Source organism: Neovison vison, chromosome 1 (assembly GCF_020171115.1).
Source record: "Neovison vison isolate M4711 chromosome 1, ASM_NN_V1, whole genome shotgun sequence".
NCBI classification, from domain to species: domain Eukaryota; kingdom Metazoa; phylum Chordata; class Mammalia; order Carnivora; family Mustelidae; genus Neogale; species Neogale vison.
The window spans coordinates 266034857-266053192 of record NC_058091.1 but is presented as its reverse complement, the minus strand read 5'-3'; the positions used below and the strand labels follow the sequence as shown (position 1 = coordinate 266053192).

The 18336-nt window shown below is 39.2% G+C and overlaps 1 protein-coding gene across 1 annotated transcript in view; it reads right to left on the bottom strand.

Moving 5' to 3' along the window:
• Positions 1-18336, bottom strand: part of ATP10B (ATPase phospholipid transporting 10B (putative)) — a 269423-nt gene that overhangs the window by 95626 nt on the left and 155461 nt on the right. Inside the window, exons 4-5 of the mRNA XM_044230157.1 lie at positions 4626-4920; positions 3444-3638 (exon numbers count right to left, since the gene is read on the bottom strand). Of these exons, the coding sequence (XP_044086092.1) occupies positions 3444-3638; positions 4626-4900 (470 nt within the window). The 5' untranslated portion in view covers positions 4901-4920. The remainder of the gene's footprint in view (positions 1-3443; positions 3639-4625; positions 4921-18336) is intronic.

The window sequence follows — 18336 nt, the reverse complement described above, 5'->3', positions numbered from 1 at the left end:
GAGCAAACAAATAGTGATGGGGTGGACCGGTTGACAGTCTCTTCAAAGAAAGGCAACCTGACAATTATTTTCCCTCTCTTTATAATTTTATTATTCAAAGGTGAGGAACGACTAAATCTCATCTCTAGGTGTTCAGTGTGCTAACAACAATCAAGACAATTAGATTTAGCTGAAAACACACACACACACACACACACACACACTTCCGATGAACTTCTTTAGACATGCGGCTGTGGCCCTGCAAGCAAAAAGACCAGAAGCACCGCTACTGCTGAGGGAGGGAGTGGAATTTTTCATAGAGGTGCCCTGGGACAAATGAGTCCCTTGTATTCAATGGTCTCTTATAAAACCTTTCATCAGCCAGCTCCAAGTCAGTCACCCTCCATTTCCCTGGGGAATAGAAACCCTCCTGAGACGGAAGCCACTAAAACGCTGTAGTGCACACCTTGAAGCTAGTCCTTTTCATTTTAAGAGTGACCAAAGTGATGGCAGAACTTCTGCTGAGTTGAGGTTGATAAAGTCAGAGGGATGGTGCCCTTTGAGAGACATAGATGTTTTCCTCATCTGTCAAAACAGTCAAGACCGTCCCTGCTCGCGACTCAGTCATCAATGGCTTCAGACTGCTAGCCCAGAAAGCTCTCAGTCACGGCAGGCAGTTGCTCTGCAAGCCCAGACTTGACTCCCTTGCTTCTTTTTTGGCTACATGTGCAGTCATAAAGTTAAGACCTACAACAACTCTTATCTTTTTCTCTTTCACTAAAGAAGGATATGGATATGACTGACCAAGTGCATGTCCTTTCCCTAACAACCGTCAGTGGAATCTTTGTAAAATAGCATATATGAAATAACTTTAAAAAATGTGGCAAGACAGGTGGTTCAGTTTTTGCTATTGTTGGGATGACATCAAAGAGAAATCTTAAGAAAAGCCTTGATGATGGAGCTAACATGAGTTTTATAGTCTAAAAATAAAGCAATTACAGCTTGTGTATTGAGCATTTATTATATATCAGGCATAGTGCTAAGCACTTTCCAATGATGCAATTCTCATGATCATCCCAGGAAGGATTTCAATTTTATAGGTGACAAAATGAGGCTCAGAGAGTTTGGGTCACCTGCCCAAGGTCATGTAGCTAATGAGCAGTTTGATTCAGGCAGTGTGTGTGTCTCCAATGCATCTAATAAAAAAATGCTCTACAGCTCTCCTGAAAAAGAGTGACGCCTGTTCCATCTAAAGTTCTCCAGATATGCTCCAGTGCATAGTAACGCCAGACTAAGAGCGGATGAAAATTTATGCAAAATTCTTAAATGTGAAACACATTTGAAGCACCAAAGAAAATATCACATAATAAAGACCTCTTAATTTTAATAAACAGCGGTTTCAAGGGCTGCCTGTGTGGCTCAGTCTATTAAGTGTCTGACTCTTAGTTAAGGCTCAGGTCATGATCTCAGGGTTGCAAGATGAGCCCTGCCTGGGGCTCCATGCTCAGTGCAAAGTCTGCTTGTCCCTCTCCCTCCCCTCGCTTGCGGACTCTCTCTCTCAAATAAATAAATAAATAAATAAAATCTTTACAAAAAATGAGCAATGGATTCAAGACTTTTTTTTTTTTTTTTAAATCTGGTTTTTGCTTTTAGATCATAATTCTGACTGTGGAGAATTAAACAGCTTCACTGAAATAAAATAATGCTCTCTCCCTATTCCATCTCTATCAACCGTAGCGGTAGTGGCAGAAGCCATAGAAATATCAGAGCTGGGCCCACAAGACTTCCCCAGTGGGTTTTGCTTTACCTGCGATAGATGATACACTCTTGGTTATTGATCACTTTATCAGATTTGTACCTCCGGAGGTCTTCCCAAGCATCCTTGATGGCAGTGACTGCCAGAATGATACAGATAGGTATCATGCTCACCTCAGGCTGGAAAGCATTGACCACAGGGACAAAATTCAGAACCACAATTCCCAGAAAATAGAGATTGGCAAAGCGGTGTAGCTGTTCAAAGATGTTCTTGGGTATGAAGGACAAAACAGTGTACTTGCTGGTCTTAATTTGATTTCCACAATAATGCCTGTTGGGATTCTCTTTGCAGGACCATCCTTCAAAGGGCAGGTTGGAGACTACCACTCGTTTCTTGTCTTCTTTCCTTTTCCACCCTTTCTTCCCTTCCTTTCTCATCTCGGCTCAATTCGTCTCTTTAATTCTCATAGCCGGCACATGAGTTCCCCATAAAAGAGTTTTTCCCTAATCAGTCCCATTGTTGAGTTGCCAGTGAGTCATGTCCCTGACATCTTTTACTTGCCTTCTCCGCTGGAAATTTCTCTCTCTTCTTTCAAAAGGAAAATTAAAAATAAAAAGCTGTTTTACAAACACCAGGTGAGAAATGACAAGGAAAAAGCTTGCAGAGAACAGGTGTGCACCTGCCAGGCCACTTCCTTCTACCTCTTGAGACTCCGCCTCTGGGAATATCGACAGCACCCATGGGGATCTTCCTTTTCCACCCAGGCAGCCAAGAACAGGTGTGCCAACTCTAGGTCCTAAAACCTACCTGGTAAAGTTTTTAAAAACAAGAAGCCTCAGATGCTTTAAAAATGGTATATAAAAAATGGTATACATTTTCTTGTATGGGAGACATAGCCTGTCACTCACTCTCCAAAGAACTACTCTTAAAGTTGGTCTCCTGAGATGATCTAGTCAACTTTATTTTTAAAAAAATTTTTTTAAAGATTTTTAAAAATATTTAATATTTAAAATTTTTTAAAATATTTAAAATATTTAAAAGATTAAAAAATATTTAAAAATATTTTTTAAAAAATTTATTTATTTGACAGAGATTTTTTTTAAAGATTTTTTAAAAAGATTTTTAAAAAATTTATTTATTTGACAGACAGAGATTACAAGTAGTCAGAGAGAGAGGGGGAGCAGGCTCCCTGCTGAGCAGAGAGCCCAATGCAGGACTTGATCCCAGGACTGTAATACCATGACATGAGCCAAAGGCAGAGGCTTAACCCACTGAGCCACCCAGGTGCCCCGATCTAGTCAATTTTAGATATCAATTCTTGAGCTTCCAACTATACTATTAATAATATAACATTCTTGTATTTAATAATTTGAGTGTTTATACATGTTAAATTAAGGTATCTAAATCTCAATATCACTGACATTATTTGTTGTGGACAGCTGTCTTGCATGGCGTAATATGTTTAGCATCATCTTTCTGCCTTTATCCACTACATGCCGTTGGCATTTTCCTTCCCAATATGACAGCCAAAAATGTTTCAGGCATTGTCAAATGTTCCCTCCTGGGAAAAACTGCCCTGGTTGAGAGTCACTGAATTAAGTGAACTTAAGAAAATAAAATGTGAGAAGAGAAACCAACCCTTTGAAAAGGCTGGTGAATATGTATAACCTATTTGCAAGAAAGCAAACAGAAGAATGATTTCTCTTACCTTTCATATATCCAGATGTTGGAGCAGTTGATCTCTCTGTCAAAACGATGTCTCTTGAAGTCCTCCATGCCATCCTTGACCATGATGATCAACAGCACAATGGCCAATGGTAACATGGTGATTTCTCTGTGGAAAACTTCCATGGAGGGTATCCAGTTCAGAATCACCAGGAAGAGGAAATAGAGGTTAGCCCATCTGGAAGGAGCAAGCAAAGTGTGAGGGAAAACCACGGAGAGAAAAATATACTCTCCTCATTCCTTCTTCCCTACTGTTGTCCCTTACCAACAGAAATGATATTCTCTTTCATTGTCACCTGGAATTATGAAAAGGGCTTTTTAGCCAAATCCAGATACATTAAAACTTGAATTGTTCACTAGTTGTGTGACCCTCTGGAGCTTGTTTCAACTTGTATAAAATGGGGATAGTACTACCTACTTTAAGGACTCATATAAATATTACAAAGGATAATATTTGTTACATACACAATAGAGGGTTCTCAGTCATGGTACTTGCTCAATAAATGATAGCTTATAATAACAATTACAAAATTTAGGATGATAGCTTGGTATTTATTTTGCTTTATAAATAAAAGATGATCTTGCATATATTATCTTGAAAGTATGGCTTACATTTTTAATTCTTCCAAGTGCATTTTGCTCCTTCTTGCCACTATGAAGTTCTGTTGGCAGGAACATTCCCCTGGCTCCCTTCCTGACTTCTGTTTTTATCCAGTTAATGCATTCTCCTCTTTCAGGTTACTTTAATTCAATTGTCACTTCCTCCTGGAAGTCTTTCTTGACTTTCTTAACTAGGCCAGATCTCCCTCCTATTCACTCTAAGATCACCATATACCTCTCCTTGGAAGTATCTCTCTAAGTTCTAATTTTATATCAATTTATGTAATTCTTAAAATTAATGTCTGTCTCTTCTACTAGAAAATAGTCAGGACAATCTCTCTCTTTTCTTCCCCTCATGTATCTCTAGCAGCTAATGCATGGCCTAACACAGAGTAGAATCTAGTATTTATTGAATGAATGAATGAGCAAATGAATGACAAGTGTTTTCACACTTTATGCATTTGGATATTAAAGGCTAGGTGGCCCCGAGGGCAGCATCTTTGTTTCAGAAATACTAGCAAATACTTGGTTAAAGCACATATTACTCAGCCAACTGGCTGTATACCTATGAAACTGCTCAAAGAGATTCTGAGGCAGGAAGGTGAGGAAGGTATATTTGGTCGTGCAGATTCTGTTGCCAGAGTATTTCCTGGAGACCGCTGCCCAATCTTGGTGGCACATGCTGTTGTTGGGGAACACGACCCGCTGCTGTGTCAGGTTGTAGCTTTGCCTCCTTCCATCTTGGGACAACAGAGGTGTGGCTTCTGATGGAGACTGGGGGAGGCCATCTCTGACTCGCCACTGCCACCGGTGCCAAGATGAGTCCACTGAGAGGGCCATTTCTGACAGCAAGCTACGGTCTGAAAATAGACACAGGCAGTTGCCATGGTCAGAAGAAAATAAGTGGAATATTGGCTCACCCACTTGTTTACCCATCCATCCAAGGTAGATTCTGGGATACAATGTGAACCAAATAGGTTCAATCCCCATAAACCATATGTTCAAGAGTGAGAGACATAAAGCAAATAATCATGTAAATAATACACAACTAACACAGTTGTAAATACCATGAAAGCATTTGAGATGGGGGGAGGGTGCTGATGACCTTGTTCGGCCTATCCGGAAAGGTATAGCCCTGTGGGCTACGACCCCCAGAGGTCAGAATGTGATCTGTGGTTTGTTCCTAACACTGAGCTGTCCCTTCACCTTCACGGTCTTTAGTGTCCTCACTGTAATATGAGGAAAACTAGTCTCATTCACAAGCTTTTTGTAAGGAGTGAATTAAACAGTACATAAAAATATGCTGAGTCATATCTTAAAGGGAAGGGTGTTCTCGATCTCTAAAATTCTCTGGTACAGATATTTTGGAGAACCTTGCTTGTGGTCAGAACCTCAAATGAGAGTAATAGGTGGGACAGAGGAGACAGTTTCTTTCCTAGGAAACTTTGGCCTGAGGTGACTGTGCTGTACAGAATGTCGTTCCGGCGACATCACCTTTTTTTTTTTTTTAATGTGGCTGACTGGGTGTGAGGGTGGGAGACCCTTCTCTTCCTCTCCAACTCCATTTGGTGATTTCTGAAACTGAGCACTTTTTCAGATGATCCTCCTAGATGGGGGACAAAATACTGCTTTATCTAGGATATTCCAGTTCCTGAGCTCTTTTAATAGAACCTATAAGCAAGCCTTCAAGTTTCCCTCTGGCCATTCTTACTTAAAGACCCTGAAGGATTTTCTTCAAAGACATCCTTTGTAAGAAGTTGCATATAATGGGGCTTCTCACTTAGGCTCACAGGATGATTTTCTTTTGAATAAATAGACCAGTAAATTTCAGGTATTATTTATCTTACAATGAACAATCTCACCTGTCATTGACAATATGGTTCTTTAAAGGAGAAAAAGTTCCATTTCTAGTTTAAATGGTAATATTTTTCCTTCCTGATGCCCATATGATCTGACCCTTATCATAATTCTCCTCATGAGTTTAATCAATCCAAATGATTTTCAATCCAGAAGAGCTCTTCAGAGTCTTAAGTGAGCTCTTGTAGCAAGCATGAAAAAATAAATGCAATTACTGATGCCCATCATAATGTGACCAAAAGCAATATTATGACATATGATAAGCCAGAAATAATACCGTATATCTTCTTTCTCGTTATAAAAAAATCCTTTCAAGGATTTTTTTTATTATTGTAAAAGAAAAGGAAATGAAAAGATAATTCATGAATAGGGTTGAAAATGCAAATGAGAAATCTTGCCGTGCCTAATGCCATACCTATCAGGGTTCTCTCAATTTTAGACAATAAGGACTTCAAGAAGGAAGACTGAATTGATATGGGAGATGCAGGTATTTTAGGTGGGGTGGTTTAAAAAGTCCATTTTTCATATCATATCCTTTGCTTTTCTTTATTCAGACTGTAAAGTAAGCTTTCTTAAAAATAAAACAGATGTAAAATGGATGCTAAACAAGTAGACTTAAGTTTGATGAAGAAGTGAATATTTCCATAGTTTCAAAATATCTTCCCCCAAATTATTAATTACAGTAGTAAAAAAAAAAAGGAATCATTGCAGTAAAGAAACATGGCAGGCACCACCTAATCTAAGAGATTAAAGCAAAATCACCAATATGGTATAACCTGACATTCTGTACCTCCTGTTATAATGTACCAAGGACATGGCATCATTTCTGTGGTAGTCACAAAGAAACATTGAAAAGCCTCAAGCTGGGGATTATTTTACAAAATAATCAGCTTACCTTAAAGATATTAAATGTCAAAGGTCAAAAAAAGGCAGAGGAACTATTGCTAACTAAAACAGACTAAAAAGGGGCTCCTAGGTGGCTCAGTCGGTTAAAGGGCTGCCTTTGGCTCAGGTCATGAACCCAGTGTCCTGGGATTGAGCCCCACATCGGGTTCCCTGCTCAGTGGAGAGCCTGTTTCTCCCTCTCCCTCTGCCTGCCACTCTGCCTACTTGTGATCTATCTTTCTCTAACTCTCTGTCAAATAAAAAAATAAAATAAAATCTTAAAAAAATAAAAAATAAATAAAACAGACTAAAAAGATATGATAATTAAGTGTAATGTGTGATCCTGGGTTGGATCCTGGCCTGGGGGGGATAAAATAGGTATAAAGGACATAAATGGGCAATGCATAAAATTTAAAAATTATTTGAAGATTAGTAATAGCATTTTAGTAATGTCAAATTTCCCTATTATAATAATTATATTGTGTTTATATAAGAAAATGTTCTTGTTCCTAGAAAATTCATCCTAAAGTAGTTATGGGTAAAGGGGCAAGATGTTTCAGTGGTTCAGAAAATAATGTCCAAGTTTATACGTGTGTGTATACGTATATACATATACATACTTAGCTAGGTAGGAAGGTTGTGCAGGGGTGTTCCATGGAGAAGAACTGGTTCTAGAAACAAAAAGAAAAGTTCATAGGAGTGTCCTATAGAGCACATGAAGTACGGGACAGACTTGTCTGGAGGGCCAGACAAGGACCAGATGGCTTGTTAAAGATTTTATTTATTTATTTGACAGAATAAGAGAGAGCACAAGCAAGGGGAACAGCAGAGGGAGAGGGAGAAGCAGGCTCCTCAGTGAGCAGGGAGCCCAATGCGGGACTCAATCCCAGGACCCTGGGATCATGACCTGAGCTAAAAGCAGAAGCTTCACCAACTGAGCCACCCAGGAGCACCCCCCGCCTTTTTTTTTTTTTTTTTTTTAAGATTTTATTTATTTATTTGACAGAGAGAGAGCATAAGCAGGGGGAGCAGCAGAGGGATAGGGAGAAGCAGGCTCCCCACAGAGCCCAACCAGCTGCCTTGTTAAGGCTGTTGTGGTGAGAGTAGAATGGAGTCCTGAAGAGTTTTAGGCAGGGAAAGCACCTGACGAGAGCTGAGAATCCCAGGCTCTGCTCTGCCCGAAACTTACTGGAATGGGTTGGGTGGGGCCAAGACCCACTGGGACCGCAGCTCCTTAACCCACTGTTTCCTCATTCTTCCAAGTAAGCAACTTCTTTCCATAAGTAGATCAGGAAACAAGGGGGTATTGTGTAATCCTTTTATCTGAGGTGAGGTTTATTACTGCTTGCCTAGAGGGAGGGCCTGTCTGAAGTAACTCTACAAGGTCCATCCAGTTACAAAGTCTTTCTCTCCTAATTTTCTGAAATGGTACCTCCCACTAATAATGAGCTTGAGAAGTTTCTAGTTTTGCTAATTTATACTCAGACCCCTCTGGCTGGAAATAGTAATTCCTTCTAGTACCACTATCATTTTCCCCTGGGCAGAATGTCCTCTAGATGGTAGGGGGTACATTTCTATTTGGTGGACCATTAGCCTAACGGTCTGAGTTAATTACAGTTTACTGAGAAATCCTGTACTTGTTCCTCAACTTTCTCCATCTAGCCTGGCCCACATTCCAATTAGCCCTAGGCCTTTACTTTTTTATTTTAACAAACCAAGGAACCCCATCTTTAGCAAATCCCATTTTCACTGTGAAGGAGTCAATCAACCAGTCATTCTTCGAACCAAAAAATACTTACTGAACTCTTGTTTTGTACTAAGTGAGTAAAACCCACCCACCCATCCATTTCTTTTCTTCTGGAACTTATACTCTAGTAAAGCACTCAGAAGCTAAACACACACTCATAGAAATAAATGTAAAGTTGATCCTTGAACAGCATGGGTTTAAACCACTCTTGTGCACTTATATGTAGATTTTTTTTCAATACAGCATAGTACTGTAAATGTAATTTATGATTTTTAAAATATTTTTTCTCGAGTTTACTTCATTGTAAGAACAAAGAATATAATACGTATGACATACAAAATATGTGCTAATTGACTGTTTGTGTTATCCAAAAGGCTTCCAGTCAATAGTAGGTTATTAGTAGTTGTTTTTGGAGAGTCAGAAGTTATATGTAGATTTTGACTTGTGCTTATTCTTTTGACTGTGTGGAGTGTCTGCACCCCTAACCCCTGTGCTCTTCAAGAGTCAACTGTATATTCACCAACCATGATAAGTGTCACAAAGGAGAAAAGGGCCCAACGTGATTGCACTACAGAGGGGTGTGGCCTTGTCCCTGAAGAGGTGGGGTTTGAGCTGAGATCACGGGGATGGGATAAGTGTATGTGTGTGGTGTTATGTGTGCATTGTGTCTGTAAGGGGGATGGGATAAGTGTATGTGTGTTTTGTGTATGTGTGCATTGTGTCTGTAAGTAAGAGAGCATCCTAGGAAGAAGCCACATTTACAAGTGTCCTATGGCTAGAGCAAATATTGATTTTAAAAATGGGAAGAAAATTCAAGTAATGCTAGAAAGTAGTAGTAAGTGGAGACCAGAGAGTTATTTTCCCTTCATGTCCAGTTCCTTAAACAGTATATCAATTAGGCAGGACCATGAAGGGAAAACAAACAAACAAACAACTATAAAATTAAATTTAGTCTACACTGAGATTCTTGATAAACAGTACACTGTCTTGATATTAAAATTAATTGGTATCTAAGAAAGTTTGGTCTTCAATTAACCACAGGAGTTTTTAAAACACTCTACCCTGTGCCCTACAAAATGTATGAATCTCACAAAATAATTTCCTCTTAGACTTTTAGTTAACAAACAATAACACCTTAGAGTAGCCAAGGGTTAGTATGTCCTTAAATCAATCAATTATATCAGTTTTCCCCAAATTGCAATCATTCTTGAATTACCTTTCCAATTTTTACCATACCCAAAGATCATTTGTTTTATTAAATGCAATGTTTTTTTTCCAATTTATTTATTTATTTTCAGAAAAACATTATTCATTATTGCATATGTTTTAAGTCAACTTGCTTTTTTTAAAGCTTAAATATTGACTTTAACAGTGATATAACACTGACTATAACTCTGATATGACACTGATATCTGAAATTAGGGGTTTGATACACATTATTTTTCATAGGCACTAACATGGACCTACTTTTATTGAAATAAAAACTGCTGGCCCATTATCACAACACTGTCCTAGACCTTCTATATCTCCCTTTGCCATTGGGGGAACCAGGTTCAGAAACATCACCAATTATAGAGAAAGTATCATTTTCATTATTCGATGCTTACCTACTAATGCAGGAAATGCCGCTAACATGTTTTGCAAGTTCTTTGTTGGTTTCCCACAGAAGTGTCAAAACAACAAAAGGCTTTTCATCAAACCTGAATTAAATAAAAAATCCAGAGAAACTGCTTCCTATCCATTTCCCAAATATTCTACTAGATCAAGGAAAAATTTGCAATACTACAAACTTATTACCAATTCCCTATTCATTTTGTTATTTCCCCCACTTATTTTGATTGGATTTGCTCAAGGAAATGGCCACTACTTTTATGTAGTCCTCTACCTATTTTACCCATACCCATTTTATAGATGGAGAAACAAAAGTAAGGGGAATAGAATGATTCCTTTATGGAAACTTCTTCCTCCTCCCTGTTAGAAAAACCTATATTTATTAGAATCCAAAATGTACTTTTTTTCCACACTTTAATGTTTTGAACCTAGGATATGTCACATAATTGATATGATAATATTTCTTTTTTACCCTCACAACATATTATTAAGTTGATGGCATTTTAGATTTAAGGAAATACGTTTAGTTGCAGACCCCAGAACAGAAATCACAGTTTAAAAGCCTGTCACTAAGGCTTCCAGTTCCAGAACCTGGCTGAGAAAGCTGGGAAAGGAATGGCCCAAGGGGAGACCTTATTCTTCAGAGAGGCTAGAAGCCTTGAGGATGGCGGAACTTCAGAGCCTTCATTTGCCTTGTACGCAGCTCCAGGATTCTACATATAGCTGCTGTGGGCAATCAGTTCTTGTAAGTACCAGAAAGTGCTCTGTCCTTCCCACTGGGAGGAGCAGGAGCTGTGATTGTGCCTCATTCACCGGGTATAAAATGTGTCCTATAATTAGGATGCCAGATGCTGACTTCCTCCAGAGAGAAAGAAATTTTGAATAAGAAATGTGTCTGAGGCCCTTGCACAGGGTGGGGTGGAAATTGTGGCTTTTGGAGGCTGATGGGAGCGAAAGGCAAAGGCAGTGTGAGAAGGAAATAGCAATCACCTCAGATAAAATTTAATTTGAAGGATGTACTTCTGTAGAAGGTAATGAAAACATGTCACAAATGAAATCCTACAGAATGGGGTTTTGTGAGAATGATCAGAGGGTAGATCTTTATAGAAGTATTAAGAGCATACCACACTCAGTCTCCATTACCAGTCTTTTTTGTGAATGTGGTTTACCCTGATTTTTTCTTAGCATCTTGGTCCATAAGATCCTTACTCCAACAGATTTTCAAGGACAGCAATTGTTTCTTAAACAGACAAGAAGAAAGTTCTATGGTCTGCTATGTTCTACTTCATTACTCCCCAGGTTCATTGGAGTTTAGGGCATCACCAGGTACCCAGCAAGATGGTCTCCCATTAGGTGTATTTGGAGCTCAGACATCTTTCATGAGTTTTGGATAAGAGTGTCCACTGCTTCTTTGCTATTTTCTCTTCTTTTCTAGGTATCTCAGCTTTAATATTCATTTTTTAAAAGATTTTATTATTTATTTGATAGACAGATCACAAGTAGGCAGAGAGGCAGGCAGAGAGAGAGGAGGAAGCAGGCTCCCCACTGAGCAGAGAGCCCGATGTGGGGCTCGATCCCAGGACCCTGGGATCATGACCTGAGCTGAAGGCAGAGGCTTAACCCAATGAGCCACCCAGGCGCCCCCAGCTTTAATATTTCTAAAGCTTCGGACTCTCTCCAAAATTCACTTTGGTTCCAGTAGCCCCCATTCCTATGAGTAGCATCTCCCTGTACCCAAATGACCTGGACGTTATCTCTGATTTCTTCTTCATTTGCTACAGTCTATTTTTTAAAGTTATATTTAAGATCAATTAATTACCATATAGTGTATTATTAGTTTCAGAGGTAGAATTTAGTGATTCATCACAAGCATTTAACACCCAGTGCTCATTACATCAAGTACCCTCCTTAATGCCCATCACCCGGTTACCCTACCCCTTCCAGCAGCTTCCCCTCAGGCAAATTTCAGTTTGTTTCCTATAGCTGAGAGTCTCTTCTGGTTTGTCTCCCTCTCTGATTTCGTCTTATTTTATTTTCCCAATCCCTTCCCCTATGTTCATCTGTTTTGTTTTTTAAATTCCACATATGAGTGAAATTATAATATACTTGTCTTTCTCTTATTGACTTACTTCACTTAGCATAATACCCTCTAGTTCATCCATGTTGTTGCAAATGGTAAAATTTCATTTTTTTTGACAGTCAAGCTATTTTTAAATTCTACATGTGTTCATCTAAATATTTTTCAAATCCATCTGCTTAGTAACATTTCTACTGCTTCCAATATAAGAAAAGCATTATTGTCTCTTGTATGGACCACTGCACAGACTCCTGTTGGCTTTCTACATCCTTGCTTGCTCCCTTTCCACCCTGGTTTCCTCCTAACAGCCAAAGTTGCTTTTCTAAAGTGCAAATCAGGTCATGTCAGGTCTCTTAATACTTTCAGTGATTATGATTGTTTTTGTATAAAACCCAGACTTCTCACTGTGGCCTACATTAGACTTCATGTGACCCAGCTCCCACCTATATCTTTTCTTCTTATTTAGTATTCTCAAGTACTCCAAGCTTTCTTTCTCCACCTCCCCTGTCTGCCTCCCACCACCCCATGTGTGTGTGCATCTGTGTGTGTGTGCGTGCATGTGCACATGTGCACATGTGCACATGTGTGAGAATCTAGGCAGTTAGTAGTTTGTCTCCCTTGGAGGCCCTTTCTTCAGGCTTTGCCTAGTTTATTAGTCAGGCTAAGCCACAGGCCAGCCTGTGAGATGAAGCCCTAAATCTCAGTGGCTTAGCACACCTACTAAGGATTTGCAGCTCCAAGGTAGCTCTCCTCAATCCAGTGGCTCAGGACTCCAGGCTCCCTCTGCCTCATAATCTCAACATGTGGCTTTAAATAGAGCCATAACAGAGATGTAGAAGTGAACTACATTTCTTTGCTCATAATCAAATGACTGCCAGAATCAGCCACATGGTCTAACCTCGGCTACAAGGGAGGGTGAGCTATGTGGGCAAATACATAGAATCTTTGGCAAGAATTGGTGGTTTCTACCAGGTCCCAAGTTAAATGACATTTCTTCATAGATTTGGGTATAGGATTAATCCACTGAGGGCTACTAAACAACGTGCCAGTGTGGCAATTAGGATATGGTCAGACCTGTCATTATTTCCCATTAGCTGAAGAAAGGGATTCTACACTCTCTGAACACTTTGACCTTCTATTTGGGTGCTCTCCTTCAAATTTCAGGCCAAGAGAGGGATCTGTAAATACTGACCCTTAGCTGCTGCCCTGGGTTAAGGCTGTTGATAATGAGATATTAGAGAATTCGTATGTGCTCCAGGGCATAGTCTGTAGATGGAACACATTATATGCTGCATATATATGTGAACCTCTACTTCTTTTTTCTTTCTCTCTTTCTTTTTTAAAAGTTTTTATTTATTCAGTTATTTTAATTTCACTTAACATACAGTGTTATAATAGTTTCAGGTATGAAATATAATAATTCAACACCTCCATACATAACCCTATGTTCATCAGGACAAATGCATTCCTTAATCCCCATCAAATATTTAACCTCTCCCCTCACCCACCTCCCTTCTGGTAACCATCGGTTTATTCTCTATTGTTAAGAGCCTGTTCTTCTGTGAGCCTCTCTCTCTTATTTTTTTTCTTTTGATTTCTTTTTTGTTTGTTTCTTAAATTCCACATATGAGTGAAATCATATAGTATTTGCCTTTCTCTGATTTAATTTGCTTAGCATTATACTCTCTAGCTCCACCCATGTTGTTGCAAATGTGAGCCACTACCTTTGCAAATGTGTAGCAGATAGGGTTGAAATGGATATCCTGCAAATTTGTTTAAGGGCATTACTGACTTCATGGTAAACTTTTGCTATTATATATCTCCTCAATCCAAGATACTAAAATTATACCAACTCTGAGGTGTAGGTTATGAAATTCTTTGATGAAAGAAGAGGTCTTTGGGCTTTGAAAGGTTGGAAAGACTGGTGTAGTGGAGGGAGCACAGAGTTGAATACAAGGTATTTGGCTAAGTGCAGAGAAAAAGTTCTGTAAAGCACAGTTCCTGCCCCAACAAGATGGTTGGAGAGATGAGGTTATACACAGGAAAGGTAACAGGTAGGCTATCAACAGAGAATTGAATAAGCACAAACAGCAAGCTCTGGAAGTTGCCAAAGGTAGAAGAAATCATGAATGATTGAGTAGGACAAGGCAAACTTGCTGGAGAAGCAGAAGTGGTCAATTAGTGAATAAAAGCCTGGGTACCCAGAAACAAGGTCTCTTGTTCCCACCTCTCAGACCTACTAAGTTAGAAATCCTGGGGATGGGATAGGAAACTGGTACTCCTAACCAGCTCCCAGATCATTGTAAAGAAGGGACTGCTAAAGGGCAAACCTGGAAAGACCCTCCCTTATGCCCTTAAATATCTGCTGTCTATTGAAAACTACCTTTACTTATTTTCTTTCCTCTATTCCAAGCCTGATTTCCCAAGTATCTTCCTAATAAAGGCAGAAGATCTTGGGAAATAAAAAGACAATGTAGGCAATCTTTGTAAGAGGCAGGTAAAATGAGATACATAATTTCATTTTTTATATCCCTACAGGCAGAAAGGTAATTTCACTTAAAAGTTGTTTTATAGTTCTTTCAGTTTATTTTACTGATAAAATAATTAAATTGGGTCTAATTAAAAGTGAACAAATTGCTTGCACAAGCTGAATAAATCAGTGCTGAGCTGAAGGGTGAAGAAAGTTGTTCGAAGTCTGCAGGAGTGAAAGCAATTAAAAGACAATAGAACACACTGATGTGCTCAGTTCACTTCACTCCAAACATATGCACGATTCTGTAAGTTACATGTTAATACTTCCGGGAAAGACTGAGGTGAGGTAGCCAGTGAGAGAGCAGGGCCTGGGAAAGATGGGAGGAGTTTTCTCAGGGTCAAACGGACTAGACAACCGGCTCAGTGCCAAGAAAATGGGACCAGATCTGTAAAATGGGGTGAGAAAAACTGATATTTTAGTGGGTGTCTCTAGAGTTTCCTTAGGAAGGAAATGCACACTGATCAACACTTGGGATGAAAGGCTAGGGAACACAAATTAAGTAGAAGAAAAAAAGGGGAAGGGAAAGGAGGAGAGAATTAGTTGGCAAGAGTATAAGAAATAGAGATTAAGATAGTTGGTGCTTGCATTGTCAGAAAAAGGTAGAGGGACTTTCTAAAATTTTTTGAGGTGTAATTGCCACATAACACTACCATAATTTCAGGTGTCTAACGTAATGATTTAATAATTGTATATATTGCAAAATGATCACCACGATAAGTCTAGTTAACATCCATTGTCATACATAATTACAATTTTTTTCTTATAATGAGAATATTTAAGAACTTTCTTAGCAACTTTCAAATATGCAATATAGTGTTATTAACTACAGTCATGTGTTTATGTTACATACCCAAGACTTATTTGATAACTGGAAGCTTGTACCTTCTGACCCCCTTCACCCATTTCACCCACCCCAAACACCACCACCTCTGGCAACCACCAATCTTTTCTCTATTTTTTTTTTAACTTTAATTTTATTTATTTGACACAGAGAGCGAGAGCATATGTGTGAGAGAGCACAAGCAGGGGGAGCAGCAGAGGAAGAGGGAGAAGCAGGCTTCCCACTGAGCAGGGAACCTGAAGCAGGGCTTGATCCCAGGACCCTGGGATCATGACCAGAGCTGAAAGCGGATGCCTAACTGACTGAGCCGCCCACATGCCCATGTTCTCTATTTCTATGAGCTCATTTTTTTTTTTTTTTTAGATTCCACATATAAGTGAGATTACTCAGTATTTTTCTCTGATTTATTTCACTCAGTGTAAAGCCCTTAAGATCCATTGGTACTGTTGCAAATTGCAAGATTTCCTTCTTTTTTATGACTAAGTAATATTCCATTGTATATATGGGACTTTTTTTAAAAGCTCAAATATTCACTAAAAATATGTATGATATTGGAATATGTTTTCATGTTACTTGAAATTTTTTCATAAAACTTCACAACACATGCCTTGTATAAATGATAGCATTTGATTAGGGGTAGAGGTCTAGAAATCAAGAAAGAGTTGTTCCCATATTTGGTTGGCTCAATACCAGGGGAAGAAGATAAAAGAAGAGGCAAAAGAAAGAGTAGAGAATGAGAAACTTAGCAAATTCTGGAAATCAGAACTAGAGATGACGAGGAGAAACAAAAATCCCATAAGAATTCATAGAAGTTGGGAGGCAAATGGTGGCATGAGGTTTTTCATAGGATGTAACATACGGGTTCAAGTTCCCCTAATTCGCATTTTAAAGGGTGGGGTAAGCCATGCCAAGCTGACACCTGGCTTATACATCTCACTGACTAGCTGTGTGACCAGAGGGCATGTTGCTTACTCTCTCCAGGCCTTAGTTCCTTCCTCTATGAATGAGGGAATTTGACTAGGTAATCACTCACACCCATGTGTGTCTCTAACACTTTTGCTTCAGGTATAATTCCCACCCTGACTTTCAGAAGTCAAGGAGATGAGTGACCTTGATGAGGGACCCTGCCAGAGGGCAGATTATTTCCTCCCCAGATGACAGCCTATCCTTAGAAGGTCAGGTCTCAGAGCAGGACACTGCTAAGTAGCTGATCCTTTTTCTTTTCAGAAATGGAGCCCTTTTCTCAGATCTATTTTGGTTGAGTTATTTTCTTATACATGCTTTGGGCTGAATATTCTCACATTTCCAAAACAACACCTAAACCCTCTCATCTTTATTATTTCTCCTTTCTCATTACATTAATATAGCCATGATAATGTTCTCAAAAGGCCTCTACTAGTACCAAACTTCTGTTCCCAATATAAGGAGGATTTTCAAGACAGATCCTAATGGTCTATTGGATATTATCATCTGGATGTCTATTAAGAATGGCAATCTCTGTTTGCTTCCAGAGAGACTCATTGTCTTTACCTCCATATCTGATGCTAACTCCAGTCCCTATCTCGTGGACTGACAGTGCTATGCCTTCAGTAGACTAGGCTTTTGATTCCTCTCCCACCTGAGGTATCCAATCAGTTACCAAGTCCTGCTGATTCCATCCTATATGCATTCTGTCAGTTCTGTCTACTCTCCTCTGGGATTCTTGCCACCACAGCAATCTAAGCCACAGTTGCCTCAAATACATGGATAGTTTCATAGTTGGTCCCCTTGCTTCCAAATTTGCTCCCCTCCAATCTGTCTTCCCAAAGTGAAATCAGAAAGATGTCATCCAATTGTGAATCCATTCATGTCACTGCCTTGATCAAAACCCTTTCTAGCTTTCAGTTTCCATCAGATAGAATAACTAAACTTTAAAATAATTTATGAATCCTTCTCTCCATGAACTAGGTAGATCTCCTCTTCTGTATCTCTTTTTTTGTGCTCTATTCTAGTCACAGGAAATTATTTTATTTGTTTTTGTGTCTCTCACTGTCACAGCCAATACCAGCAGCACTTTCTACCCCTCCCCACCACCACCAGGCCTAGCTAATCTTCATTCATTTTTTGAGTTAGATGTTCCCTCCCCTGGAAAACTTTCCTTGGTCCTAAAGTATGATTTAAGGGTTACTCATATGCTTCAGAGTACTAGTTCTGTGTATCGAGCCTATGCATTTGTCTGGATCGAAGGCTTCTATGGTTCAGTCACCACTCTACACTCCATGTTTCTTGGGGCAGCCACCATTTTAATAACCCCACTCTATGTCTCTTGAAAGCAGTCACCACTGACAACCCTAGTGCATTCTTCCCCAGTGCCTGGTGTGTTTAATCATGACTTTACCCCAGCACTTCCTGGGAACAATCAGCTCTTTACACCTCCTTCCCCAGTACAATGATAGGCACCAAGAGGTGCCTGATTTGATGAAGAAAAAAATCTGTATTGCAATATTATTTTTTTTTGCAATATTATTTTTAAAAATTTCAAAAAACCTCAACCTTATTATTCCATTTTTCCCTCCAAATGATCTATTGAAGTATTATGGTGGTTCTTTCTAGCCATAGGCATTAAGTTCCTCAATATGCCCACTTAGAAGGATCTGTGATTGAGGAATTCGAGAACTCATAGCAGAAGTTCCTCTTCCTTGTGACAAGCTTTGAGAAAATAATATGTAATGTTTTGAAAAAGACA